Here is a 27,256-nt window from a genome sequence, read left to right as displayed (position 1 = left end):
AGAGCTGTCCCCCCTCTCTGTGCCCTGTTCTCCCTTATTTCTGTGGGTTTGCCACAGCTGGGGTCCCGCAGCCCCCTTGAGGGTGTTGGGGTGCGGTGGGGCTGCTGCTTGTGGGGGTCCTGCGAGGAGCCCGTGGGGGTCCTTCGGATGTGCTCCTACTACAGCAGAGCTCCCACATCACTCCCTGGTTAATTGGTAACGAGCCCAGTGGTGATTAGTGCCCCACAGCCCTGCCTAAGCTGCCCCAAGCCAATTAGGGGCCAACGAGCCCCTTGTAGGGTTTGGAAGCCGATTAAAGCATTAAAACCCGTCCTCTGCCGTGAATCCCCTTAATCGAGTCCAGGAGCAATTAGTTAATCAATGCCAGCCTTGGGCAGGGCAAAGTTTTGGACATGGGGACGGGTGCCCGTCCGGTGGCCAACCCCCCATGTGCCTGGCCAGCCCTGCTTCCAAGCACACAGCTCCCTGGAAGAGCCCCAAGTGCCGAAACGGGGACAATTTTGCAAGATGTGCTTGGCCGGTGCCTGCACAGTCACTTGGTTGACATGTGAGCCTGTCCGGAAGGAGCACACAAAACAGCCCTAAGGCTGCCCTGCCCCAGGGGGGCTGGCTGCGGTGAAAACAGGGCCCCTTGCACCCATGTACCCCGTGCCTATGTGCACAAGTGTACCTGTGTGCCCCTACACCTCTGTGCACAAGTGTGCCCATGTACCTGTGCACCCATGGGCACCTGCACGCAGGTACCTGTGCATCCGTGTACCTACACACCCTGCACGCCCATGCACCCATGTACACCTGTACCACATACCCCTGTGCCCTTGCACCCATACATTCATGCACCCATGTACCTGTGCACCCACACATCCCCAGCTACCCCTGAACCCCTAAACTCATGTCCCCCCATACTCAAGCACCTGTGCACCCCATACACAGGTACCCGTGTACCCCTGTACCCTGTGCACACCGACACCCCTGCACCCCACACGCATCCCTGCAGCCTGCAGCAGCGCTGGCGCTCGCAGCACCCCCTGCCCAGGGGCTCTGCGCGCTGCAGAGCAGCCGCCCCGTCCCACCCCGTCCCCTGTGACCCGCAGCCAAGGCGCTATAATTACCCGCTCTCCTCATGCAGCTGCTAATATTTACAGGTCTCCCTGTGCACCGGTGCTGGGATTTGGAAGAACACCCTGTTTACCGCCAGGCAATGTGATCGGGGCCGCTCCCAGCTGGGGCAGCTCCGGAGGGGTTGCGATGCTGCTGTTTTCCTGCTGCGGTTTCTGGGTCAGGTTTTGCAAACAAGCAGAGGGCACGGCCGGCCACGCGGGTTGTGCCAGCATGGTGGTGCCAGCCTTGGGGAGCTCCCCATGGGCTGCCAAGTACATTTTGGGGTGCAGAGAAGCCCCCATGCCCTGTCTGGGGGGGCTGCACGCACCAAGCACAGTGCTGCCATCCACCCAGAAAGCCCCCCCACACTATGTGTGCTTAGCGCCCCAAAAGCGCTCACATTTTGTGGGTACAAAGGGAGATGCTCCATACAAACCACACTACCAGCTCGGTGTTGCCCATTCCTCACCCTAAACCCCACGTAGGACCGAGCCCCCCCCGTCCCCCCCCACGGGGCCCCGCTGCCCACCAGCATGGGCGGCTGGGCCACGCGGACAGCCTGTCCCCGGCTTGTTTACCGCCGGCCTTGCGCCCCGATTGTCACCGCCATGTGACAGGTGGCGGTGCCTCGCCGGACACCCGAGCCGGCCGGCGGTTTCGGGCTCCACGTGACGCCGAGCGAGTGATAAAAAGCCGCGCGAGGGGCACCGGCGGCAGAAGCGGGGGCTGCTCCGACGAGGTGCCGCGTACGATGGATTTCCAGCCCAGCATCCTGCGGGATGGCAGCCCCATGGAGAGCCTGGAGAAGCAGCTGCTCTGCCCCATCTGCCTGGAGATGTTCAGCAAGCCCGTGGTGATCCTGCCCTGCCAGCACAACCTCTGCCGCAAGTGCGCCAACGACGTCTTCCAGGTGAGATGGGGACCTCACCCCCAGCCCCGGACCCGCTCCCCTGCTCCGGGATGCTCTGCGGGGACACCTGAGGACCCCCCGTTGTCCTTGTCCCCCTCCAGGCCGCCAACCCCTGCTGGCAGAGCCGGGGCAGCATCATCCCGGGGGGCCGGTTCCGGTGCCCCTCGTGCCGCCACGAGGTGCTGCTGGACCGCCACGGCGTCTACGGGCTGCAGAGGAACCTGCTGGTGGAGAACATCATCGACATCTACAAGCAGGAGTGCTCCAGGTTGGTCCCACGGGGACACGGGGACGGCCGTGTCGCAGAGCCCTGCGTTGTGCCTGGGAGGCGATTCTGCTTTGGGCGAGAAATTGGGGGGCTGGCTTGGTGGTCCCCCACCGTCTTCATCCCCAGAGCCACCTCTTCACGCCCCAGCCCAAATCTCCGTCTCCCAACCCAAATCTCCCATGCCATTCGGGTCTGTGGTCTGGTGGCTCACTGGGGACGCTGGGACCCTGGGGGGGTGGCAGAGGAACAAGTCCTGCCCCCCCCCATAGCACTCTGCAGCCGAGGCTTTCAGTTGGAGATAAGGGGTGTGAGGGACAAATCCAGGCTCTGCTTGTGACAGCAGGGAGCTGATAAGGGACAGGGGGACAGTCAGGGGGGACCCTGCTGGGTAAAGGCATTGCTCAGCAGCAGGGTTACAGTGTTGGGGGGGGACAGAGAGGGGGGTGACGTCTTCTTGAGGGACCCAGGCGCAGGGGCTCACCTCCCCGGTCTCCTGCGCCACTGTAAATATTGTTCCGGTGCCATGGGGACGGGGACGGATGGCACGTGGCAGGTGGCTGCGGCCCCGGGGGGGGGGGGGTGGCGAATTGGCTAAATCCCCCCACTGGGGACTCAACTGCTGTCACCCTCCCCCCCACCGAGCTGCCCTGGAGCCCCCGCTCTGGTCACGCGTCGGGTGATAATAATAAATGCCAGCAGTGCTGCTCTAAAATTAGGCGCTTGTGCAGCATCCCTGGAGCGCGGCCCCCGACCGCTGCCACGGCCAGTGCCGGACCGGTGCAAACTGGGGTGTACTGGGCTTGCAGAGGTGCAGGGTACCCGATTGTAGGGTGGCTCTGCAGCATCAGTGGGGATGTCACTGCAGTGGGGACGTCACCACGATGGGGACGTCTCCGGGATGGGGACATCAGTGTGATGAGGACATCGGTGTGACGGGGACATCACCACGGCCGGGCTGCTCTCTCCAGCAGGCCACTGAAGAAGGGGGAGCACCCCATGTGCAAGGAGCACGAGGACGAGCGGATCAACATCTACTGCGTCACCTGCGAGGTCCCCACCTGCTCCATGTGCAAGGTCTTCGGTGCCCACAAGGACTGCGAAGTCGCCCCTCTGCAGAGCGTCTTCCAGGGCCAGAAGGTGCCACGGGGGGGACCTGGGGCCATGGGGGGGCATGGCAGGTTCCGGGCAATGTGCTGAGGGTGGCCACAAATAGCACTGGGACGTGCTCATGGGGTATTAATAGTCAGCAAGCTGACTTCAGCCAGGAGACAGCCCTATATTTAGAGTGGTGGATACAGTGATGCCCCCCCGGCTCCCGGCCCATCCCCACGTCAGGATAGGGGATGGACCTTGACATCCCGGCAGTCCCCATCCCTACCCCACTGGGGTTAAAGCTGCTTCTGTCCGTCTGTCCCTGCCCAGAGCGAGCTGAACAACTGCATCTCCATGCTGGTGGCGGGGAACGACCGGATCCAGACCATCATCTCCCAGCTGGAGGACTCCTGCCGCAGCACCGAGGTGAGGGACGGGGAAACGAGCCCCCCGAAACCCCGGCGTGCTGCGGGGAGCCGGAGCGAACGGAGGAGGCAGCCCCGGGGAGGGGACACGCAGGGGCTGGAGGGACACGGCTGTCCCTTGTCCCCGCAGGAGAACAGCGAGGCGGCCAAGCGGGAGCTGTGCACGCGCTTCGACGCCTTCGTGGCGCTGCTGGAGGAGAAGAAGACGGAGCTGCTGGGGCGCATCGCCCGCGAGCAGGAGGACAAGACGGGCTTCGTGCAGGGCCTCATCCACAAGTACAAGGAGCAGCTGGAGAAGTCCAGCCGGCTGGTGGAGACAGCCATCCAGGCCATGGAGGAGAACGGGGAGGCCGCCTTCCTCATGGTGAGACCCCAGCCCCACAGCCCCTTGGTGCCCGTGGGGTGCCTCTTGTGCAGGGTCCTGGTGGTACGGGGACATCCCGGTGGCATGGGGACATCCCAAGTGGTGCCACTCTGACACCCTCACCTTTTTTCTTGCTCCCACAGAACGCCAAGCAGCTCATTAAAACGTAAGTGTCCAAACTGGAGACCTCGGTGTTCCCCAACCCTGTCCCAGGGCCAGGATCTGGCCGTGGGGCTTTGCTAGCCGGGGCTAAGGAGCAGCGGGGCGAGCACCGCGAGCCTGGCCGGGGGTGTCCCCATGCTCGGGGGCCGCAAGACCATGGCCGTGCTCTCCACACAGGATCGTGGAGGCCTCAAAAGGTGGCAGGCTGGAGAAGATCGAGCAAGGCTACGAGAGCATGGACTCCTTCTCGGTGAGCCTGGACCACCTCGCTGACGCCGTCCGCGCCTTGGACTTCGAAGCAGGTAATTCAGCCCCAAAAACCCCTCGTGTGCTCCTGGGATTCAGCGGCTGGGGCCCCGCTGCAGCTGCCCCTCACTGACATTTGGGTGCCCCTTTGCAGATGAGGAGGATGAGGAGTTCTACGAGGAGGTGGAGGAAGAGACAGAAGGGGACTCAGCGCCCGGGAGGATGGTGACGGGTAAGGACGGCCACCTCCGTGCCGGTGTCACGGCGGAGCCCCCGCCACGAGCACCCCCACACAATGGGGGGAACAGGGAGGATTTACTGGGGGTCCCATCCCTCCCCAGCACCCACCCACCACCCTCTCCCTCCCGCAGCCCCCCAGTAGCCGCGGCGGGCGCAGGATGTCCGGCGACGGGACCTGGGGATGCGCCGATGGGGGCTGGCTGCCTGGCGAGGCGACGGCTGCTCCAGCACAGGACACTTTTCTATACGGGTGCAAAGGATTATTCCGCACGTTTTATATGTTCCTTGTTTTGTATATAATTGTAACGGAGTTGAATTTTGTGTATTTTATAAAGAAAACCAGTGCTTTGGGCATTTTTCCCTCTCTTGCCTCTCATTTTCGGCTCACTGGCCCTGCGATGGGCTCTGGGGATGTGGGAGGGTTTCCCAGGGCAGGTCCAGCACCTAATTTTCAGCCTCATTAACACCTCCAGCAGTGCTGGCATCCCGTGCTGGGGTTTTAAGTGGTCAGCACCCTGCAGGATTTATCCCCTGGTGACTGGGGCACACGGGGCCAGCGCTCACCAGGGTTTGGGAACATGGGGTGGGGGTAAGGGGGGGTCCAGGCTGTGCCAGCCCCGAAATGGGGCCGGCCTCGGCATGGAGCTGCCAGCTGAGCTCACGGGTGTGCTTCTCCTGCAAAAACACAAACTCAGCTCAGCCCCTGCTCGAGGGGAAACTGAGGCTGCGCAGCGAGCGGTGCTCTGGGCTGTGCCCTGATTGCAATTAGCCCCGGAGCAATTAACGCTGCTCTCGGAGGGGGGCAGGCAGCAGCTGCTGCCGTGGGGGTGTCTGACCCTGACCCCTGTGCGCGGCCCCAGCTTCACCCGTCAGCTGTTGTGCAGCTGGATTTAAACCGGGGGGGCCCCGAGGGCTTCCCATAGTGGTGAACCGGGGTGTCTCTGGGGGGCTCGGGGGGGTCCCCGCCCTCCCCCTGCCTCAGTGGGGTGACCACAGCCGAGTCCTGAAGCATGCGCAGCTCCTGGGGCACCCCAGGGTGCCTACAGGGGGGGAGCTCACAGCAGCCCCCCAGCACCGGGACCCCTCCCCAGGGTGCAGGGTGAGGCAGGGCCCCCCCAGGGGGGCGAGGCGGCGGCGGCGGCGGGCGCTTTGCAGCCGGCCTGGCCCTGCCTCCCCCGGCTTGGCTTTGCACACGAGTCCCCGGCGCTTTCACACGGCCGCCACCGAGGCCACCGGCTGCCACCAGCGCCCGCCACGCACCCACCGGGGTCACCGGCCCCGGCCCCGATGGCGGCCGGCGAGGAGAAGCGGCACCTGCTGACCGAGGGCGCAGCCGGGTAAGGGGGTGCCCTGAGGGATGGGGACGTGCACGTCCCCCCCCTTCCCCTTTTGGGGTCCCAGATGGCGTCCCCAAAAGCCTTTTGACCGGGGAAGGGTGGCTCTTGCTGGGGAGGAGAAGGGGATACAGGGGGAGCAGTGCTGAGCACGAAGGGAGGGCAGCGCGTCCCCTCTTTTCCCCCTCTTCTCCCATCCGGGCACCCCGCCGTGCCCAGCGCCAGCACCGCTTGGCGCCCCGCTGTCCCCCGCTGTCACCCGTCCCCCCGCAGGTCCTACCTGGGGACGGTGCAGGAGGACGGGCACAGCTCGCCGCAGGGCCAGGCGCCCGCCCTGGAGCTGGGCACGCGGCGCCGCCGGCACTGCCACGCGCTGGGGGCCGCCGACCACCCCGGGCAGCAGCAGCGGGCGCGCAGGAAGCTCTACGTGGCCGCCGGCATCTGCCTCGTCTTCATGGTGGGGGAAGCCGTGGGTGAGTGCTGGGTGCGGGGTGCGGCCAGGGCGGTCGTGCCCTGAGCAGCTGCGTTTCCCTGCGTGGCCTCTCTTGTCCTCATCTGCGCAATGGGCGCAAGCAAGGTGCGGGCAGGGCGCCCCATTTCGGCCCGGGGTGACCTGGTCTGTGTCTGGCCCTGAGTAGGGACCCCCCCCCCGATCTCTCCCCCCCGCCCCCCTTTTGTGTGACCGCAGGCGGGTACCTGGCGCACAGCCTGGCCATCCTGACGGACGCTGCCCACCTCCTGACGGACTTCGCCAGCGTCATGATCAGCCTCTTCGCCCTCTGGGTGTCCTCGCGCCCCGCCACCAAAACCATGAACTTCGGCTGGCACCGGGCAGGTAACGGCACTGTCCGTCCCCCTCCCCCGGGAACCCCACTGCCAGCCCCACGGGGTGCACACGGGGAGCATCCCGGCAAGGTGGGGGCACCCCAGGGTGCTGTCCCCACGGGAGCCTGGCATGGTGACGACGTGGGGCTCTCCGCAGAGATCCTGGGGGCCTTGCTCTCCGTGCTCTCCATCTGGGTGGTGACGGGCGTCCTGGTGTACCTGGCGGCCCAGCGCCTGCTCTCGGCCGACTACGACATCGAGGGCGGCGTCATGCTCATCACCTCCGCCTGCGCCGTGGCCGTCAACATCGTGTACGTACGACGCGCTGCCACCCCTCCGCGGGGGACCCCGGTGGCCGGGGACGTCACCGCTGCCCTGCCCGCAGGATGGGGGTGGCTCTGCACCAGACAGGGCACGGGCACAGCCACGGAGCGCCGGGCGAGCAGCCCAACGCCAGCGTCCGCGCCGCCTTCGTCCACGTCGTGGGGGACCTGCTGCAGAGCGTCGGCGTCCTCGTCGCGTCCTACGTCATCTTCTTTAAGGTCGGGGTGGTGCTGGGGGCTGAGGGGACGCTTGGGAGGGGGACGTGGGGGTGGTGGCTCGTCCAGTCCTGGCTGCACGTGGGGGTGAGATGGATGGGACTGAGTCCGATGGGGATTTGGAGGCGGGGGATGGCACTGAGCAGGACCTCACCCTCTGCCACCTCTCCCAGCCCGAGTACAAGTACGTGGATCCCATCTGCACCTTCCTCTTCTCCGCCCTGGTGCTGGGGACAACGCTGACCATCCTCCGCGACGTCCTCCTCGTCCTCATGGAAGGTAGGGACCCGCCGGGGCCGGGGGATGGGGAAAACCACCCACGGGTGCAGTGACCCTGACCCACCCCGCGCCGTGTCTCCCCCCAGGCACCCCCAGGGGCATGGACTTCAACGCCGTGCGGGAGACGCTGCTGGCGGTGGGCGGCGTGGAGGCCGTGCACAGCCTCCACATCTGGGCGCTGACGGCAGCGCAGCCGCTGCTCTCGGTGCACATCGCCATCAGTGAGTGTGGGGGGACCAGGGGGGTGGTGGGGGGAAGGATTTGGGGGCTCACCCGCACCCCGACACACACACACACACACCCCCGTTTCCTTGCAGACGCGGGCGCCAACGCGCAGGAGGTGCTGGAGGAGGCCAGCTCGCGGCTGCAGCGCGCCTTCCGCTTCCACACCACCACCATCCAGATCGAGAGCTACTCCGAGGACATGCGGGACTGCCGCGAGTGCCAGCCCCCCCGCGACTGAGCCCCCCCCCCGAGCCCCAGCGACCCCGTCCTGCTCCTATGAACTTTTAACAGGAGGCAAATAAACCAGAGCAAACGGTGGCCCCGCGGGGGACGGCCGCGCCGACGGACGACCTTGTGTCTGCGGGGTTTGGTCTGCGGGCGACGGGAGCAAGGACGGGGCCAGGGCTGCGGAGAAGGGCGGCGCGGGGGCCTTGATTCTCACAGTTTCAGTGCAGCTGGGAAAAGCAGTTGAAATATCCCTTTTATTTCACTTTGGGGAGGAAAGGCGGGTGCAGGGGCGCCTGGGGAGGAGCCCCCGGGTGCTCGGGGTCCGTCCCAGCCTGGGGAGGGAGGATGATTGCAGTGCTCTCACCTCTTATCACTCCCCTGTTTGCTTTTGGGAAGCTCAAGCACTCGCTGTCCCCTCCCTGCTGCTCGTGGGGTGGGGACGGTGGCAGAAGCGCCCGGTGCATGAAACCATCGCAGGGACACGGGCACCTCTGCAGCACCTGGTGGGGACGCTGCTAGTGTGGGGCTGCCCCGAACGCAGCCTCCTGGGTGCTGCCACTGCTTGGGGACCGTGCCTGGGAACGCAGCAGCCACCACCAAGCCCCGAGGACGGCCCCGATGTGCTGGGCACGGTGGCACCGGGGTCCCCTGCTGCGCCGCCACCAGGCACAGCTGGCTCATCCCGCATCCTGCAGCCTCCAGCCGGACTCTGCTCACCCGGCATCCGTCTCCGTGCCTCCCCTGACCTTTACTGTACTGGTAAAACCCAATACCGAGTAAAACCCCATCGGCAGCCACCCCAGCGCTCACTCCGGGAGGGATCCGCTGCTCCCCGCGAGGTCCGTGCGATGGGGACGGGGCGCCCAGCAGGGCTCAGGGCCTCTCCAAGTGGCGGTATTTCTTGCGCAGGACGGAGACCTGGTCCTTGAAGAGCACGGGGTCGAGGCGCAGCCGGGAGGACACGAGGGGCATGTACCCGAACCAGTCCGCCACCTGGTTGAGGCAGTCCTGCTGCTGCGAGAAACCCTGGCCGCTGGTCGCCGCCGTGCCCTTCACCTGGGCAGGGGGAAGAGCGCGGGGGTTCAGGGGCTCTGCTCCCGGCTCTGGGGGGGGGTCTCAGCACCCCCTCCTCACCCCCTACCTGCTGGGGCACGGCCTCCTTGTGCTGCTTCCTCTGGGCGACCTTGATGGGCGGCAGCTTGGTGACGGCGGCCACCAGGACGTTCATCAGGATGTCCTCGCAGGCGGCCAGGCTGCCCGCCAGCTCACGCAGCCCCGCGGGCAGGTACCCGGTGAAGAGGCTGTGGTAATACCTGGGGGAGGCAGCGAGGCGGGGGCAGGATCCGGCCGTGCCCCCCCCCGGCTCGCGGGGCTCTCCCCGGCTGCCCGGCGGGCTGCGGTACCTGTGGTAGAAGGCGGCGGCGGTGAGGACGATGGAGAGCTCGTTGGTCCACCGGGAGGTGTAGCCCCAGCGCTGCTGCTCGGCGTCCCAGAAGTGGCTCGAGGCGGGGAAGCCCACGATGCGCTCGGGGAAGCTGCGCCACACCACGAAGGCAAAGTCCACCTGGCACGGGCAGGGGATGGCGTCAGCGGGCCGTGGGGACCCATCGCCGCCCCTGCCGTCCCCCTGAGGTGTCCCTTGGGTGTGGGGACACGGGGACAGCGGGCACGGCTCCCTGCCAGCCCCACGGTGGCCGCTGAGCATCCTGCTGGCTCGGCACGGGGCTCGTCCAGCTCTGTGGGGCCGGGGATCGCGGTGCCCACGGCCTCACCTCGCTGGTGGAGAGGCTGCTGTGCTCGTCCAGGCTGAGCACCGCGTCCGTCCGGATGGCCGCGTAGGGGAAGAAGCGGTCGCTGAGCTGCAGCAGGGGGGGAAATTCAATTTGGGTTGTGCCCCAGGGTGGGTGCCCGGCTCCCCACGCATCCCGGCTCCTCGTACCTTCCTCCTGCCCTCGATGACGGTCAGGGGCACCGCGATTTGGGGCCACTTCTCGGTCGGTGGCGGTGGCTTCTCGCAGTTCCACAGCACCAGGATCTGCAGGGGGGGTGTGAAAAAGCAGGGCTGGGGGGTGTCAGGAGGGCATTTGGCCAGGCTGCCCCCCTGGGGCATGTTGGTGTGTTGGGGTTTGCAGGGCTGAGCCCCCCCGATCCAGCAGCGGGACCGGCTCCAGCTCAGCTCTCAGTAGGGCTGCGCCTCTTCCACCCCAAAACCATCCCACGAGGGTTTGGAGCCAGGATGCAACCAAGGGTGGTCCCAGCACCGCGAGGAGGGGCCAGCTCTGCCCCCCAAGGGGTGACACAAGCACTGCCAGCCCCCCAGTCCCACCCCAGCCCTTCCCAGCCCCCGGGAACCTGCCCCATCCCTCCCGATGTGCCCCCGTCCCCCATCTCCCCCCACCTGCGCGCAGTACTGGGACTTGGAGACGGCCTGGACGAGCCTGAGGAGGGGCTGGGACAGCGGCGAGACGGCGCGGACGAGCGCCGTGAACTTGTCGGAGGGGCTGGAGCCTGCGATTTGGGAGGGAGAGGGGCAGCGGAGAGGCGTCAGGATGCGCACCAAGCCCGCGGTGCTCAGCCAGGGGGGGGACGCGGGGGTCCTACCGTGCTGCAGGTAGTAGAAGGGGAAGTCCCCGACGTGCGTGGAGAAGTCGGGCAGGGCCAGCAGCCCCCCGGGGGGCGCGTTCCAGAGGAAGCGGGAGCGCGAGCGGTGCGGGAGCAGCCGGTCCTTGATGATCTGCCAGGGGTCGAGGAGGTGCCGTCGGCGTCCCGGGGGGGGTCCCGCTAACCCGGGAGGGGGGAGCCCCGTGGGGCCGCGCTCACCTCCAGCGTGGTGTGCACGATCTTGTCGATGGAGGAGAAGTAGGCGTCCCACAGGAACTGGGTCTGCTGCTGGAAGGCCAGCACGCGCTCCGGGTGGATGCAGCGCACAGCGGAGGGGATCTGCGGGACGGGGGGCGCTGGTTTCTCACTTCGCTGCCGCCCCTCCCCGATAGCCCCCAGCAGGGCTGGTTTGTCCCCCTGAGACCTCCAAGGGGTCCCCCCGCAGCCAGGGATGCTGTGCCGTGGCCCCAGCCCTCTCTGCGGAGCAGGATCAGGCCCAGAACCTCCCCGAGGGTTTGCGGAGATGCTCAGCGCCCCCCAGCTGAGCAATGCCCGAGGGCTGGGATGGGACCCCCTGCATCCCCATGCAGGAGGGATGCTGCGGTTGACTGCAGAGGTTTTACCCCCCCCAAAAGCGGGGACATTTGGGGTCAGCCCCCCCACACTGGGGGTTCCCCGGTGCCCAGCACGGGGCAGGATCCGGCCCCGGTACCTGCAGGAGCAGCCTCTCACTGCCCACCACGGCGGCTTTGCTCCAGTCGATCACCTCGGAGAAGGGCAGCTCCCAGCCATCGCTCAGCAGCACGGGGATGCAGGCGGCCTGCACGGGACCCCACAGGGGCTGGGACAGAGCCCGGGGACCCCGCAGGCGGGTCCCTTGTGTCCCCCCCCCAGACCCCCCCCGTACCTGCAGCGCCTCCAGGAAGCGGAAGGAGCCCAGGCGCCGGCCGCGGGGCACGATGCAGAAGGTGGAGTTGTGCAGCAGCTCCTGGTAGTCGAACCTGGCGGGGGGACGTGGTGGGGGTCGGGCACAGCTCCCCCCCCCCCCATGTGCACCCCACAGGCTTTTGTTGGCACCCTACGAGGCCGGGCACCCACCCCGTGGGGTTAGGATGGACCAGGGCTGGGTTTGGCCCCAAAAAGCCGCAGCTCCACAGGGCTGGTGGGGCTGCAGCGCCCTGGGAGATGCCCTCAAAGGGAACCTGTTGCAGAGCCAGGAACCAAACCCACCCCAAAAAAAGGGTCAGGAGACCCCCGGCGTTACCTGGGGGGGGGGGAGCACAGCCCCCTTCACACCGCCCCGCAATGCAGCGCCCGAACCCCCGAGCCCGAAACTGCGGTGACTCCTGCGCCGTGCCCGGGCTTGCAGGGCAGGAGCGGCCGTGCCCGCCCCAGCAGCATTTTTTTTTTGGGGGGGGGCAGAAGGGCTGGCAGGGCCGCGGGCTATGAAAGCCCCGTCTGTGCCGCCGGGGGGGGGAGAGGCGCCTTCGCTGCCGGGGCCCTGCGACCGCACCGGAAAATCCAATATTGACACTGAGCTGGGACAGACCCCGTCTGTTCCTGCCTGCGGGGAGGGCCTGGAGGGGATGGGGGACACACACACAGCCCGGCCGGGGGGGCTGCGGGGCCAAAGGGGTGCTGGTCCCCGGGGGAAAGGTCTCCTAGACCTGGCTGTGGTGGGGACGTGGGGGACGAGCCCCCCCCTTGGTGGGTGCTGAAGCACCCTGGAGCATCCCTGCAGGAAACCAGCCCAGCACGCAGGTTTAGGAACAAAACCCACCTCCGGAGGGCTCATCCCCGCGTCCCCGATGGACACCAAATCCCCGTGGGTGCTCCCTGCCTCGCAAACACCCCAGCTCCTGGCCCGACACCCCACGAAACCACGGCAGCGACAACCCCGACGGTGACATCCTTCGGGCCGGGCACCTCCAGCGCTCGCCCTTCGGGGCCGCCCCGCTGCCACCCGCTCGGTGGGGACCCGGCAGGATGCGTCCCGGGGGGGAAGGGGGGGTCCGAGCATCCTTCCCTCGCCGGCAGCCGTGGCGGGGAGGCTGGCGCCGGCTGGGCTGCGGGGCCGAAACCTCCCGATGGAAATATTTGGCTCCCGACGCGCTGTGGTTTCCGGGCGCTCGCGCCGTCAGGGCTTCCTTGTTTTGTTAGGGGCCGGGCCGGGCGCCCACCACGTCCCCTCCGAGCGGCTCCGGGCGGGCACGGCGCTGCCGGGGGACCCGCGGGCTCCAGGGAGCCTTCCCCAAAGGCTCTCGGGTGCGGTTGCAGCGCGGGCAGGATCGCGGTGCTGCTACGAGCCCCGCTCTGTGCGGGCACGGAACCGGGTGGTTTAGGCGACGCCGGGCACGAGGAGGGCGACGGAGCCCCGAGCGAGGCCGGCCCCATCCCGCTGCACACCACGGGCTGGTTGGGGGCCACGGCTCCTTCCCATTTCCCCCAGCAAAGCGGGACGGCCCCGAAGCGCTGGGAGAACTGGGCTCTCGCTTTGCCCAACTTGGTGTGTCCTCCCCCCGCTGGCCTGTCCCCACCGTCCCTCTGTCACTGCTCCGGTGCTGGGCCTGTCTCTCTTGGGGCTGGAGGGCACAAATGCCCGAGGGAGATGCCGGTGGCTTTCTGCCCGCGTGTCCCATGGGGGTGAGGGGACAGCAGAGACACGGGGTCACGCGCCAGGACCCTGCCACGTGTCCCCCATCTATCTGCCGGCCAAAGCCGTCCCGGGCGAGGTGCAAATCCCCCTGTACTCGCACACAGCATTACGGGATTACCTGGGAGGGGCATTTCCCACCCCACAGCGCAGGGCTGACCTTGGGCCCCGTCCCGCCAGCCCACCTCGTGTCCCACCGTCCCGCCGTGCCCCGTCCCCAAAAAACAGCCCCACAGCGGGGGCCGACGGTGCCGTGTCGGGGCCAGGCGACGCTCGAGCGGCCCCGGAGCCCTGGCTAATCCCAGTGCCCCCAGTCCCCGGCTTCACTTTTACCTCCCGGCACCTCCTAAGACGCTTTGAGGATGATGTCCCACGCGGCCCTTCCATCTGCTCTCGGGGCCGGGTGGCCGTGGGCTGTCCGCAGGCAGCGGGACGGGGACCTCCCCGCTTGTCCTCGCGCTTCGTCCTGGCACCGACCGCTTTTTTTCCCACCCAAACCGCCCTGGCTGAGGGCAGGACGGGGAGGCGAGGAGCCGGTGTGCATCTCCTCGGTCCTGGGACCCCACAGACTCGCAGAACTTTGTCCCCCCCTATTTTTCCAGCAGGTGCCACCGCACAGTGCCCCCGCTTGTCCCCGAGGAGGGAGCTCGGGGCTGTCTCCCCCCCGGGACGCCGAGCACCCGCCGGTTCGATGGGATTTGTAGCTGAGCCGGGGCGGGGGGGATGCTTCGGGCTCATCTCCAGGACAAACATTTATGTTAGGGGAGGGCGGGAGGTGGGGAGAAGAAAAGCATCATTCACCAGCGTCGGGAAAAAGGGAAATCGTATTAGGGGCGGCCGCGGCGATCGCAGATAAGAGCTGCTCTGGCCAGATTGCTCCAACTTTAATGCACAGCAGGAAAACCCCGCACAACCAACACCTTCCTGCCCACCTCGAAACGAGGCCGGGACGCCGGGGGGAGAGCCCCAAACCCTCCCCTCTCCCCGTTGCTCACCCAGCGCGGCCGCATCCCCCCAGCGCACGGGGTTTGGACCCCTTCTCCCATCCGTCCCCTTCCCCACCCCACTCACTTCTCGTAGTCGACGTTGTCCTTGTCGCAGCGCGTGTCCTTGTGCTTCTCCCAGTCCTTGCCGTGCTTGCAGGTGGTGAGCGAGACGATGTCCTTCCCGTTGTGGATGTGGTGCAGCGCGTTCCTGGTGCCGGAGCCGATGCCGGTCAGGTAACGCTTCCCCTTGAAGGCCAGCAGGTATTTCTTCTTCGGGGGCACCGTGCCGCGCCGCAGCCACCCCCTCTGCCCGCCCCGCTGCGGGTGGTCCCTGGGGAACAGGGGGATGGAGACGTCGAAGCCGGGCCTGAAGCTCTCGGCGTAGAAGCTGGCCTTGGCCAGCATGGCCTGGCCGACGTCGAAGCCCAGCTCCTCGGTGTAGTTGGGCCACGTGCCCGAGTAGAGGTTGAAGACGAGGTGGTTGCGGCCGCCGTTCCACAGCGGGAAGCCGCGGATCTTCTCGTCCACGTCGGGGACGTAGTGGCCCGAGAGGCGGTCGCGGTCCAGCGTGTCGATGCCCAGGACGAAGAGGCAGGCCTCCTCGGGGCGCGGCGTGTAGTAGCGCGAGCGCTCGATGGAGGCCAGGATCTTGCCGTAGCTCTCGGACACGGGCTCGCCGCGCTCCCGCGGGTAGGTGAAGACTTTGAAGCCGTGCCTCTGGCACCGGCCGAGGTCGAAGCAGGTCTCCATGCGGCACCGGCTGCCCTTGTAGGCGCTCAGCCGCGCCGCCCGCCGTGCCCGGGGCGAGGGCGGCGGGGGGTCCCCATGGCTCTGCGGCTCCTCGGGGTCCCCGAAGCTTTTGAGGAGGGACCGATCAGCCCAGCGGGGCCAGCTCCTCCGGGCCCCGGCTTTCGTCCGGGAAAAGAAAGCGAAACGGCGCAGGCGGTCCCCTCCGAGGAGGAAGAGCAGGAGCCAGGAGGCGAGGAAAGTCACGAGAATGTATTTCTTCCTGGCCTGCATAGGTTCACGCGCGGCCTCGGCTGCTCATCGGGCTCCGACGGGTGACGGAGTCCGGTCGCGAGGCTGGCGGGGGACGGCTCCGGGCTGGCCCGTGGTGTTGGAGGCGTGCGGGGACACCGAGGACCCGCGGTCCCCTCTCCGTGCCCGGCTCCGTGGGGTCTGGGAACCCTCCGGCTGCGGAGCAAGAACCGGGGCTGGTGCGAGGCGTCCCGCTCCTGTCCCTCCGGTGTCCCGCTCCTGTCCCCTTGGTGTCCCTCCCGTCCCTCCGGCGCTGCGTTTCCTCGGCTCGCAGGCTCGGTGCGGCGACAATCACATTTCCACCGCCGTTTGGCCCAGCTTCAAATCCCTAGAGAGGGAGCGAGGTCGCATGATCGCCTCCCTGCCAACTGTGTCAGCCCGTGGGGCCGCCGGGACCCCCCCCCCCCTCATCCCCCCCCCGGCACTTCCCAGCCCCGTCCCCGTCCCCGTACCTCCGGTGCTCCTCCGGTGGTGCCGGTGCCCTCGCGGGTCGCTGCGTGCGGCTGCCCCGTCCGCCATCCCCGGCCCTCCCGTGGGGCTCGGCCTCCCGGCGGAGGCGCTGCCGGAGGCTCGGAGCCTCCCTAGGAGCAGCGGGGGGAGGCTGCGGATCGGTCCCAGCGCCCCCCCGGCCCCCAGCCCCGGGGGGGACCCCGCCGCTGCCTGCAGCCCATCGCGGCGAGGGGATTGGGACTGGGATTGGGGTTTGGGATGGGGATGGAGATTGGGATGGGGATGGGGATTGGGGTTTGGGATGGGGATTTGGGAATGGGATGGGGATTGGGGTTTGGGATGGGGATTTAGGATTGGGGATTGGGATTAGGATTGGGATGGGGTTTGGGATCGGGATGGGGATTTAGGATTGGGATTAGGATTAGGGGTGTCCCAGTTTTCTCCCTCTCTCCCCTCCCGTGGTCGTGTCACTGCCCCCAGGTGACAGCCCCCCCCCCCCCCCCCCGCCTCCTGTCGCCTTGCTGTCCGTCTGTCCCTGCCCCGGGCTGTCTGTCCGTCCCGTGTCCTGTCCGTCCGTCCTTGTCCTTCCCCCCCCCCCCCCCCCGGGCTTTGCTACCTGTGCCCCCCCTTGGCTGGCTGTCCCCGGGACCCCGTGTCAGGCTGCGTGTCCCCCCCCCACCTCGAGCCGTCTGTCTGTCCGTCCGTCCGTCCGTCCGTCCGTTCCCCCCCCCCCGTCCGTCCCCCCGGGGCTGTCCGGCTGTCCCTTCCCCCCCCCCCCCTCCCGCCCCGTGACCCCTCCCCTCGGTGTCCCCCCCCGCCCCGCGCCCCCTCCCTCCCGGTCCCACCGTCACAACGTTCGCCCTCGGCCACGCCCCCTCCGCTCCCATTGGCCGCCCTCCCCCCGTGGGCGTGGCCCGCGGACCCCCCCTCCTCCCCCGGCGCCCTCCCATTGGCCGCGCCCGCGGGGGTCCCACGTGGGCCAGGGGTTCCCCGCGGTGGGAGGGGGCGCCCGGGGGTCCGCGGGGTCCTAGCGCCGACCCCGCGGCACGCCCCGTGTCCCCACGCCCCGTGTCCCCACTCGTGTCCTTGCTCTCGGGGGTCTGTCCCGTGACTGGGACCACCTGGCCTGACCCCCCCCTCCGACCCCCGCCCCAATTAGCCATCCGCTGAGCAAACTGGAAAAAAAACCCAAAAAACTCGCGTGGGCGGGGTGAATCCTTTCAATGAAACCCCCGTGGACGCTGCCCCGGGACACGCGTGGGACACGGGGGGGACACGCCAGGGGCTGGCTCCCACGCGGGGCAGGGGGGGCGACCCGCGGGACAGGCGCGGTGACACCCCCGGAGCCCACCCGTGCCTCAGTTTCCCCGGGGGAGGAACCGAGCGCACCGGGAGCCCCGCGTGGGCTGCGTGGGCAGGAGCTCGGCGGGGGGGGGGTTTCTGTGTTTTTAGGGTGTTTTGTGGTGTTTTGTGGTATTTTTAACCCAGCCTTTGGCTCTTTGCCCGGCCCCGGGGACAGCTCGGCCACGCGGGGAGTTTTAATCCCCCGCCGCCCAGGGGATTACCGCGGGGGGGGGGGGGGCGGGAGCCAGGGCACGGAGCGGGTGGGGGGGCAGCGGGACCCACGCGTGGGGTCGGGGGGGGGGGCGTGGGGACCGTGGGGACCGGCCCAGCTCCGGCAGGTCAGGGCAGCCCCGCGGAGGCTGGGGGGACTGGGGTGAGTGGGGCACTGGGAGCTCTGGTTTTGCACTGGATTTGCACCGGGAGCTCTGGTTTCCAACTGGGAGCTCCGGTTTTGCACTGGTTTTGCACTGGGAGCTCTGGTTTTGCACTGGGTTTGTACTGGGAGTTCCGGTTTTGCACTGGGAGCTCTGGTTTTGCTCTGGGTTTGTACTGGGAGCTCCGGTTTTCCACTGGTGGCACCGGGAGCTCAGGTTTTGCACTGGGAGCTCCGGTTTTGCACTGGGAGCTCCGGTTTTGCACTGGGAGCTCTGGTTTTGCACTGGTGGCACTGGGCACTGTGTCCCGCACTGGTGGCTACTGGGAGCTGTAGTCCCCGCCCACGCGTGGCACTGGGAGCTGTAGTGCTGGGAGCACTGGTGTGTGCTGGGAGCTGTGTCCCCCTGCACTGGTGACAGCGGGGAGCGCTGGGGGGCTACTGGGGGATACTGGTGCCGGGGGGGTGCTGGAGCTGGAGGGCACAGAGGGTAACTGGGAGCTCGGGGGGCTGTGGGAGGGGCACTGGGAGCCAGAGGGGGAACTGGGACAGGGGTCACTGGGAGTTATGGCAGCACTGGGAGTTATAGGGGGTACTGGGAGTTATGGGTGGCACTGGGAGCTGTGGGGAGCACTGGGAGTTAAGGGGGGGGAGCACTGGGAGTTATGGGGGGTACTGGGAGGCATGGGGGGGGTACAGGGAGCTATGGGGGTATACTGGGAGCTATAGGGGGACACTGGGAGTTATGGGGGGCACTGGGAGCTATGGGGGGGCACTGGGAGCTATGGGGGGGCACTAGGAGCTATGGGGGGGCACTGGGAGCTATAGGGAGGGCACTGGGAGCGCACTGGGAGCTGCACTGGTAACTGGGAGCACTGGGGGGAGCCCTGGGAGCTGCAGGCAGGGCTGGGGGGGGGGAGGGGGGCGCTGGGAGCTGTAGTTCCGCGGGGGGTGCTGGGAGCTGTAGTCCGGAGGGGGGGCTGCGGGGCATTCTGGGAGCTGTAGTCCCCACCCAGGGGCACGCTGGGAGCTGTAGTTCTGCGGGGGGTGGGGGCAGGACTCTGCCCCCCGTGTCCCCAGGGGTGTCCCCAGGGGCGTCCCCAGGGGCTCCGAGGGCTCCCGGGGCTGTCCGGCCCCGCAGCCCTGCGCTGACCTCTTGCTCGCGCGCTGCGTGCTCCGCAGGGCCCGGCCGCGCTGCTGCGCCCCGTCCAACGCCTCCCCGGGGACAGGGTGGGACGGGGACGGGTCCCCGGGCACGGCGAGGGGCGAGTTGGGCACAGGACGGATTAAAAACCCCACGGGGCGAGGAACCACGGCCTCGGGTCGGCCCCGGGGACTTTGCCCCCGCCGGGGCAGCACGTGGCCGGGCAACGTGCGGCGGTGGGGCTGGGGACAGCGCCTGGGACCCCAGGTCCCGCTGTCACCCCTCGGTGCCACCCCAAGGTGCCACCCCCAGGTGCCCGTGGTCGTTCGTGAGGGGCGGTGGGAGCCGGGACCCCCCTTTCTCCCCCCCCGTCAGCACCCCGGTGGCCTCAGCGCGGGGTTTTGGTGACGGGGAGGCGACGGGGGAAGGAAGAGGCTGATCCTGGTTCGGGGTGCGGGGCACGGACGCTGACCCCCTGCCTCCACCCAGGTGCCATGGGGGGGGAACAGTCGCTGGCGCTGCCCCCGGGGAAGGGACCTCACTGCGTGGGCTGCGTGGACGTCATGGTGGGCCATACACAGCAGGTACGGGACGGGGGAGAGGGACAAGGGACGGGGATGGGGACAGGGACAGGGACAGGGACAAGGGACGGGGACAGGGACAGGGGCAGGGACGGGGACAGGGACAAGGGACGGGGACAGGGACAGTCAGGGTGGCCGCAGCCAGCCGGGTTTTGCAGGGCCTGAGCTCGCCGAGGATGTCCCGCGGTGGGCACGGCTGCGAGGGGCCGGGGCGCAGCCCTCGGTGGGCTCCACGCCGCCCCCCCCGCGTCACCCCCCCGTCCCCTCTCTCTCCTCCAGGGGCTCTTCCTCCGCCTCTTCTACCCCTGCGAGCCCCGGGAAGGGGCCGAGCGGCCGCGCTGGATCCCGCGCTACGAGTACTGCCGCGGGCTGGCCGACTCCACCGGCCACAGCCAGCGCTGGGGCGCGCCCCTGCTCCACGTCGCCTTCGGTAAGGGGGCGGCCGGCACCCCGACCCCATCCCGGGTGCCTCCCCTGCCCTGGGACCCCATTACTTTAGTGGGGTCTGAGGCCACGGAGCCTGTCCTCGGCGTGAGGAGGATGCGGGGAGGGTGCTGTGGGTGGTGACGGAGCCGAGCGGGGACCCGCTGCGGCGGCAGCACCCCGGTTTGCCCGTCCCCCCGTTTTTTCCGGGGTCCCTTCTCTTCCCCGCAGGCTCCTGCAGAGTGCCGGTGAGCTGGAAGGCGCCGTTCAAACCCCGCAGCGGCGGGTACCCGCTGGTCATCTTCTCCCATGGCCTGGGGGCTTTTCGGTAGGAGGACGGGCGGGGGGCTCGGGGCTGGAGCCGGGACGGGGACCCGGGTGGGAGCCCTGACCCCACCGGGGGCCCTCCGCAGCACCCTGTACTCGTCCATCTGCACGGAGCTGGCGTCCCGGGGCTTCGTGGTGGCGGCGCTGGAGCACAGGTTGGCACCCGGACCCCGCCGCCTCACGGGTCCGGTGGTCCCGAGAGGGAAACGATCCCGCTGGTGCCTCCAACGGGGGCCTGGACGTGGGGTGCTGCCCCCCCACGTGCCCTCTGCCCTCCCGCTGCCGCAGGGACCGCTCTGCCTCCGTGACGTATTTCTGCACGGCGGGGAGCGGGCAGGAGCAGTGGATCCACCACCAGCGGGTGCCCCAGGGACAGAAGGAGTTTTATTTTCGGAACATGCAGGTGCTGGGCTGGCAGGGCTAAGGGTGGGCAAAGCGGGACGCGCCAAATCCCCACCCCAGGGCAAGCCGAGCTGCACTCCCTGGGGGCTTCTCCTGCCCTTCCCCAACCCGTACGGGGGCAATTCTGGGGCTGAGCCCGAGCTTCTTCCTCGCAAGATGATTAAAATCCGCCCAGCCTGGTTGGCTTCGTTTCCTGGGCCCCCTCCGCCTGGCTTTAGGCTGACACCGGCTGGAGCCTGGCAGGGTTTGGCCACGTCCCCGCGTGCGTAAGGTCACCGGTGCCCCAGGGAGCCGGGCTGTCCCCAGCCTGGGGGGGCTCGGCCGCGTCTGCAGCCCTGCTGCTGCTGCTGCTGCTGCTGCTGGTGCTGCTGCTGGTTGTGCTCTGCTTGCTCCCTCTCGGGGATTACCCCGGCAGCTGAGATTTGTGGCAGGAGAACTGCAGGACACGGAGTGGTCGGAGGTGTTTTAGCAGCCCCGAATCGCTTCCCAGCCTGTTAGCTTCACATATGCCCCATTTCACAGCACGTGGCACGGACAAGGTAAATAGTTCCCTGTAAAAATGACCCCACGAGCTTATGCTCATGTGCTTGTGCTCAGTTCACGTGTTGAAAGGGAACGATAAATCCAGCAGAGATTATTATTATTATAAATATAGCAGAGGCTCGGCCGAAGGGCAGCATCTCCCCGGCACGGCTCAGCACTGAGGGATTTCGGGGGCTTTGGGTTATCTCCGGCGGTCCGTGGTATCAGATGGAGTGAATCGCAGTGGAAAAGGAAACCACCCCAATAAATTCACTGCAGCCCTGCGGGAGCCGCTGTGCTGCAGCCTCTCTCGCCCGCCGTAATTCAGGGAAAGCCTGGCCGAGCGTTGTGGGTTTAGAGTGAAGAGCCTGGGGGGGGGGGACACATTGGGGAAGGCAGCACCGTGAGGACCCTGCCTGTAATTAGCAGGGGGCTAATTGCCCAGGGCAACTCTCGCTGCAGGTTCATCAGAGAGCAAATGAGTGCGTGCGGGCGCTCCGGCTCTTCCAGGCCATCCGCGGCGGTCAGCCCGTCCCCAACGTCCTGCACCCGGACTTCGACCTCTCCGTGCTGAAGGTACCCGGCTCCGGGGGTGCCGGGGGAGCAGCCCGGGGGCTTCGTCGGGCTGGGGGGGTTGCAGGCAGGATCAGGTCGCGTTCCACGCGTCTTTTCCTGGGGACGTATGCGGAGCCACGCCGGCTCACCCTTTTTTCAGGACGGCGTTGATCTGGCCAAAGTGGCTGTCATGGGCCATTCGTTCGGGGGGGTGACCGCCGTGCTGGCCTTGGTGAAGGAGCCCAGCTTCAGGTGAGCGGCTCCGGGGGTGCTGCCGAGGGGCTGGGGGGCCGGGGGCTGCCCGAGGCCAGCGCCGTGCGTCCGTCCCGCGCAGGTGCGCGGTGGCTCTCGACGCCTGGATGTTCCCCCTGGAGAACACGCTGTACCCAGAGGTGCCCAGGCCCGTGCTCTTCATCAACGCCGAGAAGTTCCAGACGCCAGAAAGCATCGCCAAAATGAAGAGGCTGAGCTCCAGAAACAGCCAGACGAGGATCATAACCGTGCTGTGAGTCGGGGCTGGGGGCAGGCACCCGGTGGTCCCCCCCCCCCCGCCCCGAAAGGAGCAGCGAGGAGCCGGCCGGGAGCAGCAGGACCCCTGCCACGCTCCCTTCCCTTCCCCAGGGGGTCCGTGCACCACAGCCAAACCGACTTCGCCTTTCTCACCGGGAAGCTCGTCAAGCGCATCTTCAGCGTGGGGGGCACCCTCGACCCCCACAAGGGCCTGGACATCACCAGCCGGGCGGCTCTGGCCTTCCTGCAAAGGCATCTCGGTACGGCGTGCGTGGGGGGCACGTTGGGTGGGGTTTGGGAGGGCACGAGAGCCCCCAGCTTGCAGGGCCGCCTCCCCGGGGTTGGTTTGGGGCTTCTCATCCCGTATGGCCACGAGCCGCGTGGCTCCTGTCCTCCAGGCGCACGTGGCCGAGGCTCTGGCACCCCACGCGGCTGTGGGTCACTGGTTGGGAAATCTTTGGGTCACCCCTTGCCTTAAGGCAAAGCTTCGCTGCGCAAAGCACGGTGCCCGGTGGCTGCTCCTCTTTTATACGTGGGGCCAGGCCGGGAACTGCTGCAGTGACCCCGTGCCCGGCTCTGCCCCACGCAGACCTGAGGGAGGATTTCGATCGCTGGGACCACCTCCTGGACGGCATCGGCGACTCGGTCGTGCCGGAAGCACCTCCCTGCCTCTCCAACCTGTAACCGGCTGCGAGGCCGCTGCTGGGAGCTGGGAGCTGGGAAATCATCCGCCCGAGGACGTTCGGGAGCCAGCCCCGAAGGGCAGGAGGGCCCCTGGGGAGAGCAGGGCCTGGGGACTGCGCCTGTGGGACACGGCTGCGGCGCTCGTCAGGAGTGCCGGGAAATCCCTCCCGGCCCGAGGGCTGCCTGCGGTGGGGCAGCGAGGGCTGCGGAGCTCAGGGAATAAAACCCCTGGGGATGAGGACTTGGGCTCCCTTGGGTGGCGGCCTTCTCGCACGCGTGGGGCACGGGGGCAGCTCCGGTCCTGGCTGGGTGCGCAGCGGCGGTGGCACACGTGGCAGGGGCAGGGTTGGGGATGGACCAAGCGGGGCCACAAGAACCAGAGCAAAGAAAGACGCAGCGAAAGGGCTCCGAGCACGGAGGCGATGCAGATCTGATCGGGAAGCTGAGCTGATTGCTGGCTTCAAGTGCAAAATTTGGGGAGGGGAAAGGGGGGGGGAAGAAAGTGGTTTAAGGAAGCATCTCTGAGCAGCCCGGCGGTGCAGGGATGTGACACAGCAAACAGCCGGGTCGTGCAGCACCGAGAGCAGCGCCGCGAGCAGGCTGCAGGCACGAGCACGCGCTGGAGGCAGGATGGAAGCAGTCCGGAAGCATCCACAACCCTGTCCCCAGGAATACCGGAGACGTGAGCGCAACGGCTGCTCTTTAAGGAGGGTCCGGTCCTCAGCTGTCCCGAAGCAGCCCGGCGGCACTGGGGCCGCCGGTTTAGGGCCCCGCAGACCCTCCCCAGATTTCCGTATGGGCTCTGTGGCCGGGGCCGCAGCCGGTGGTGCTGGACGCGCTGCCTCGGCAGCTGCTGCCGCCGGCGGGGTGGTGGCGTCCATCTGCTTGGTCTTTGTCCCCCGCGGCTCCCGCTGGGGATGTGCACGGTGCCACAGCTCGCGGGACCCTGCGGCAGCAAGGTTTCCTCGGGTGCCTCGGGTCTGGGGGGCCTGAGCTGTTCCTTGCCCGGTGACAGCAAACCCCAGGGCCCTGGGGGAAGCGGGGAATGGAGGAGCAGCATCCTTCCCTCCCTCCTCCGGTGCGACGGCCGCATCCCCTCCTCGCTGTCTCCTCTTAATCGAGGGCTGAGGATGCCCTGGGGTGATCGGGGAAAGGTGTGGCAGCAGAGAACACATCTCCTGTCCTCCTCCCATGGCACGAAGGACCGACACAGACAGGACCGCAAGCCCCCGGTGCTTTCGAGGCTTCCAGATATATTTTTAATTGATTTACAGCCTCTGGTGCTGGGAGCAGGCTGGGGCGTGGTAACGCGGGGAGCAGCGGGACCGTGCTGCTGAGATGCTGAGGGTGGGGTGGGGACGCTCAAGGTCGGTTCCTGCGATGATCTGGGGGGGGACAGAGCCTGTCAGGGGGGGACGTGCTTCTGCATCCTGCCTAACAGCGAGAGACAGTGACCGGTGCAGAAATCAAGTCCCATCTTCCTCCCCGAGTTAGCGCCGCCGCCATCTGCTCTGACACCGCACGGAGCAGCCCGGTGGCGGCACCAGCTGAGGAAGGCCATAAATTGTGCAGGAGCCTTATGTAAGGGCCTTCGGGAGCCGGGGGGGAGCGGCTGTGGTCGGAGGGTGGCTCCCGAACACGTTAACCCCTGGGCTCGCCAGGAGCTGCTCCTTGCCATCGCCGTGCCCGTGGGGCTGGGAGAGAGGGGGAGCAGGGGCTGCCCGGCCCTGCACCCCCCGTGGGCTGCTCCCCTCTCCGGATTTGGCCCCCGTGCCCAGGGCCCCGTCCCTGGCTCTCTTCTTGCCCAGAAGAGGAATGAGGAGGGTTTGGAAGAGCCCCGGTGTCGCTGGGGCAGGGCAGGCTCCTTCCCTCCTCCGCTCCATCGTCCCCTCCCGGCTCCCCTGTGCTCAGCTGCTGGGGGATCCCTCTCCCAGCACTCCCTGACCTCGCTGCCCCGCTGCATCTGCTGCCAAACCCAGCCTGGAGCCTCCCCCCCAGCAGCCTCCCCCCCAGCAGCCTCCTTCCCCGTCTCCATCACGTTCGCCACCCCTTTAGCCCAAGAGGAGCAGCACAAAACCCCGGTGCTCGCTGCCACGCGATGGAGACCTTTGCCCTGCTTCCCAGCGCGGTTGCTTTGCTTCGCTGGGGCTGGCCAGAAGGGTTTTGTTTTATTTTGTTTTGTTTTGTTTTTTGGCAGGAGGCAGCAGTTCAAGGTTAGCCTGGGCTGCCAGCTGCCCCAGTGACCCGCCCTTATCAGCTCTAGGTCAGCCTGAGCCGACAGAGCGGGGGTTCAGGGCTGACTGTGGCAGAGCTGGGTTTTAATCCATGGGGTCCCGCTGGCCGTGGGGTTTTGGGGTTGTGCTGGTTGTGGGGACGCAGCCGGCCCCAGAGCTCTGAGCTGCGAAGGGCTTGCCTCCAGCCAAGCACCTCGGAGCGTCTGACCGGCTTTCCTGTTCAAACCGGTGGCTTCAAAAATAAATAAATTTGAAACAAAACAGCAACAACAACAAAAAACCCAGCTGCCCATTTGTATTCCCCTCACAGCTGTGCTTGCAGCACGGCCGGGGTGTGAATGGGCAAATTCCTCTTACCCACGCCTCGCCGCAGCGCAACCTCCGCTCGCAGACCTGCTGCGGCTCCGCGGGCTCGGGGCTGACAGCCGGCGGCGCAGGCCGGGCGTGCGGCTCCCAGCAGCTCGCAGCCGCCTGCCTGCCCGCCAGCCTCCCCAGCGTCCTCCCCAGCCCCTGCTGCCTGCGGCTGCCTCCCTGCCGGGAAGCCCCTCGCAGCTGCAGGACCCTCCCCAGACCGCGCGTGCAGGCAGCGAGGTGCGGGGACGTGCAGCGAGGTGCGGAGACGTGCAGCGAGGTGCAGCGACGTGCAGCGACCAGCCCCAGCCTGCTGCAGCGCTTCCTGCTCCTTAGACAACCTCGTTTACTCCACCGAAGCTCCCCCGGTTGATTTAATTAATGCAAATTGAGACTTGTGTTGAAACCTCCTTTTAATTACCATAGCAATTACTGGAGCTTTTTGTTGTTGTTGTTGTTATTTATTTTTTTTTTCATTTTTTCTCGTGTTTTTAAGGGCAATAGTAAGGCCTGAATGCACAATGGCTCCCGAAGGTGTGCAGCCCTGCAGGCTGAGCTCCGCGTGCGCCGGCGAGACCCGCGCGAGCTCTGGCAGGGGAGCTCGGTGGCCGGCTGCGAGCTGCGGCCCCAGCCCTGAGGAGCAGCAGGGATGCAGGTGCCCCGCTCCTAGCCCAGACCCAGCAGCGCCCACTTGAGCAGAATCCCTGGGACTCCGTCGATCGGTGAGTACACGCTTGCTTTTGTGTCGATTTTTTTGTTTGTTTCTGTTGGCAAACCAGGACTTGGCTCTGCGCGAGGTTTGTAGGAGACACCCGGTTTCTCACTCGGAAGCAAGTTGTCACCCAGCTTCCAGGCCGCCTCGGGCTGAAAACCCCCGGATGCTCGCAGTCACGAGGGATTCGCCTCGATTTTGTCACCTCCCGGAGCACCAGCTCCTCCTGCCCTGGGTCGCACAGCGGGACCAGGGCACGCGCTTGCCGGTTCCCTGCTGCGATGCCGCGGGGCTGAGCTGCTGCTCCAGGCCACCGAAATGCAAAGCTGCGGGCACAGCAGGCTCCCGTGCTCTCAACCAGCTGCATTTGAAGCATTTTGAGGGAATAACTGTTTTTTTTTTGACAGTTTTCAGTCTGCAGCAGAAGCCCTGTTTCAGGCTGCAGCGGTCCCTCCTGCCCCTACACAGGGCAAGAGATGGTTCCTGAATAAACAGGATGGAAAGGACTAAGGGAAACTGAGGCACGGGAGGAGGAAAGGGGCTGCGTGGGGTCTCTCTAGTTCCAGGCTACCCCAAAACACATCGCAGGGATCGTTTTTGGTCCTTTCCCCCAGGTTTAGGAGGAAGCACAGGCTGAGCTCAGCGCCACGGATGCTGGCGCGTGCTTTGTACCTGTGCACAGTGGTGGGGGAGAGCAGGGGGCTGTGCGAGGTGGGACGGGGACCCCAAACGCCCCATCCTCCTTTTTAACCCCCGGGCGTGCATTTACCCCTGTCGGCACCCATCCCGGGTGACACGGGGGCACCGGACCCCCCAGCCCACCAGCTTCAGGATCCCTTCGTCTCCTCGAATCGACGGCCGCCCTCTGACAACGTTCATCACACAAGGCCTGGGCTGGTTTATTTATTTATTTATTTATTTTTAATTAAATGGAGCACGTAGGTTAGCAATCGCAACATCAGCGTGTTTCTCCAGGTATTGATTTCAGCGCACGGCAGCAGCTTGCTGCTTTATGGCACAGAAGGCAGAGCTGTGTTTCCCCCCATGAAAGGCTGCCTTTGTTCGCCTGTAGTGGACGTGCCTGGTCTTTTTTCTCTTAATACATATATATTGATCCATTACGAACTG

At 67.0% G+C, this 27,256-nt stretch overlaps 4 protein-coding genes across 30 annotated transcripts; 3 read left to right on the top strand and 1 right to left on the bottom strand.

The window, feature by feature from the left end:
- Positions 1-61: 61 nt before the first annotated feature.
- On the top strand, positions 62-5,162 carry TRIM63 (tripartite motif containing 63). 11 transcript variants are annotated; one of them, XM_080567251.1, is made up of 9 exons: positions 62-2,011; positions 2,113-2,279; positions 3,251-3,416; positions 3,702-3,797; positions 3,927-4,160; positions 4,304-4,326; positions 4,500-4,624; positions 4,723-4,800; positions 4,940-5,162. In XM_080567251.1, the coding sequence occupies exons 1-9, from the start codon at positions 1,523-1,525 to the stop codon at positions 4,948-4,950; spliced, it is 1,389 nt and encodes a 462-aa protein (XP_080423377.1). In that variant the 5' UTR covers positions 62-1,522; the 3' UTR covers positions 4,951-5,162. The 11 variants fall into 11 exon arrangements, 6 of the variants coding, with proteins under 6 accessions (XP_080423377.1, XP_080423376.1, XP_080423374.1 ...); XM_080567250.1 differs by having other exon boundaries at positions 3,248-3,416; XR_013941821.1 differs by lacking the exon at positions 4,304-4,326 and having other exon boundaries at positions 4,476-4,624.
- Positions 5,163-5,972: 810 nt separating this feature from the next.
- SLC30A2 (solute carrier family 30 member 2) lies at positions 5,973-9,215 on the top strand. 6 transcript variants are annotated; one of them, XM_080567270.1, is made up of 8 exons: positions 5,973-6,145; positions 6,416-6,615; positions 6,831-6,977; positions 7,125-7,278; positions 7,353-7,509; positions 7,680-7,785; positions 7,872-8,006; positions 8,103-9,215. In XM_080567270.1, exons 1-8 carry the CDS (start codon positions 6,096-6,098, stop codon positions 8,246-8,248), a joined length of 1,095 nt encoding a protein of 364 aa, XP_080423396.1. In that variant the 5' UTR covers positions 5,973-6,095; the 3' UTR covers positions 8,249-9,215. The 6 variants fall into 6 exon arrangements, with proteins under 6 accessions (XP_080423396.1, XP_080423395.1, XP_080423394.1 ...); XM_080567269.1 differs by having other exon boundaries at positions 7,872-9,215; XM_080567268.1 differs by having other exon boundaries at positions 6,831-7,278.
- Positions 8,474-16,850, bottom strand: EXTL1 (exostosin like glycosyltransferase 1). Of its 6 annotated transcripts, none has more exons than XM_080567241.1 (13): positions 16,812-16,850; positions 15,969-16,097; positions 14,564-15,844; positions 11,747-11,840; positions 11,552-11,659; positions 11,059-11,178; positions 10,840-10,972; positions 10,637-10,746; positions 10,178-10,273; positions 10,011-10,097; positions 9,642-9,802; positions 9,380-9,551; positions 8,474-9,294 (listed from the first exon to the last, which is right to left on the bottom strand). In XM_080567241.1, the coding sequence occupies exons 3-13, from the start codon at positions 15,496-15,498 to the stop codon at positions 9,112-9,114; spliced, it is 2,199 nt and encodes a 732-aa protein (XP_080423367.1). In that variant the 5' UTR covers positions 15,499-15,844; positions 15,969-16,097; positions 16,812-16,850; the 3' UTR covers positions 8,474-9,111. The 6 variants fall into 6 exon arrangements, with proteins under 6 accessions (XP_080423367.1, XP_080423368.1, XP_080423370.1 ...); XM_080567242.1 differs by lacking the exon at positions 16,812-16,850 and adding an exon at positions 16,474-16,523; XM_080567244.1 differs by lacking the exon at positions 16,812-16,850 and adding an exon at positions 16,474-16,512 and having other exon boundaries at positions 8,474-9,252.
- Positions 16,851-18,019: 1,169 nt separating this feature from the next.
- PAFAH2 (platelet activating factor acetylhydrolase 2) lies at positions 18,020-26,138 on the top strand. 7 transcript variants are annotated; one of them, XM_080567284.1, is made up of 11 exons: positions 18,020-18,065; positions 19,317-19,411; positions 19,688-19,838; positions 20,063-20,159; positions 20,245-20,313; positions 20,447-20,561; positions 21,545-21,658; positions 21,798-21,889; positions 21,972-22,142; positions 22,259-22,407; positions 22,737-23,072. In XM_080567284.1, exons 2-11 carry the CDS (start codon positions 19,322-19,324, stop codon positions 22,829-22,831), a joined length of 1,143 nt encoding a protein of 380 aa, XP_080423410.1. In that variant the 5' UTR covers positions 18,020-18,065; positions 19,317-19,321; the 3' UTR covers positions 22,832-23,072. The 7 variants fall into 7 exon arrangements, with proteins under 7 accessions (XP_080423410.1, XP_080423409.1, XP_080423411.1 ...); XM_080567283.1 differs by having other exon boundaries at positions 18,042-18,097; XM_080567285.1 differs by lacking the exon at positions 18,020-18,065 and adding an exon at positions 18,151-18,173.
- The last annotated feature ends 1,118 nt before the right edge of the window (positions 26,139-27,256 follow it).

This window comes from Anser brachyrhynchus (genome assembly GCF_964034855.1).
Source record: "Anser brachyrhynchus genome assembly, chromosome: 24".
In the NCBI taxonomy this organism is placed as follows: Eukaryota; Metazoa; Chordata; class Aves; order Anseriformes; family Anatidae; genus Anser; species Anser brachyrhynchus.
The sequence above is the reverse complement of the archived record's forward strand: the minus strand, read 5'-3'. Positions and strand labels throughout refer to the sequence as shown.

Excerpts from the sequence above, each read along its gene's own strand:
- SLC30A2 (XM_080567267.1), top strand. The coding sequence starts at position 6,096 with ATGGCGGCCGGCGAGGAGAAGCGGCACCTGCTGACCGAGGGCGCAGCC. Across the intron at positions 6,616-6,830 it reads CATGGTGGGGGAAGCCGTGG|GCGGGTACCTGGCGCACAGC; the intron begins GTGAGTGCTGGG and ends GTGTGACCGCAG. Across the intron at positions 7,510-7,679 it reads CCTACGTCATCTTCTTTAAG|CCCGAGTACAAGTACGTGGA; the intron begins GTCGGGGTGGTG and ends CACCTCTCCCAG.
- TRIM63 (XM_080567246.1), top strand. The coding sequence starts at position 1,523 with ATGCTCCATACAAACCACACTACCAGCTCGGTGTTGCCCATTCCTCAC. Across the intron at positions 2,280-3,247 it reads TACAAGCAGGAGTGCTCCAG|CAGGCCACTGAAGAAGGGGG; the intron begins GTTGGTCCCACG and ends TGCTCTCTCCAG. Across the intron at positions 4,161-4,303 it reads GGGAGGCCGCCTTCCTCATG|AACGCCAAGCAGCTCATTAA; the intron begins GTGAGACCCCAG and ends TTGCTCCCACAG.
- PAFAH2 (XM_080567284.1), top strand. The coding sequence starts at position 19,322 with ATGGGGGGGGAACAGTCGCTGGCGCTGCCCCCGGGGAAGGGACCTCAC. Across the intron at positions 21,659-21,797 it reads TCGACCTCTCCGTGCTGAAG|GACGGCGTTGATCTGGCCAA; the intron begins GTACCCGGCTCC and ends CCCTTTTTTCAG. Across the intron at positions 21,890-21,971 it reads GTGAAGGAGCCCAGCTTCAG|GTGCGCGGTGGCTCTCGACG; the intron begins GTGAGCGGCTCC and ends CGTCCCGCGCAG.
- EXTL1 (XM_080567241.1), bottom strand. The coding sequence starts at position 15,498 with ATGCAGGCCAGGAAGAAATACATTCTCGTGACTTTCCTCGCCTCCTGG. Across the intron at positions 11,179-11,551 it reads GTGAGAGGCTGCTCCTGCAG|ATCCCCTCCGCTGTGCGCTG; the intron begins GTACCGGGGCCG and ends CCCGTCCCGCAG. Across the intron at positions 9,295-9,379 it reads AGGAGGCCGTGCCCCAGCAG|GTGAAGGGCACGGCGGCGAC; the intron begins GTAGGGGGTGAG and ends CCCCCTGCCCAG.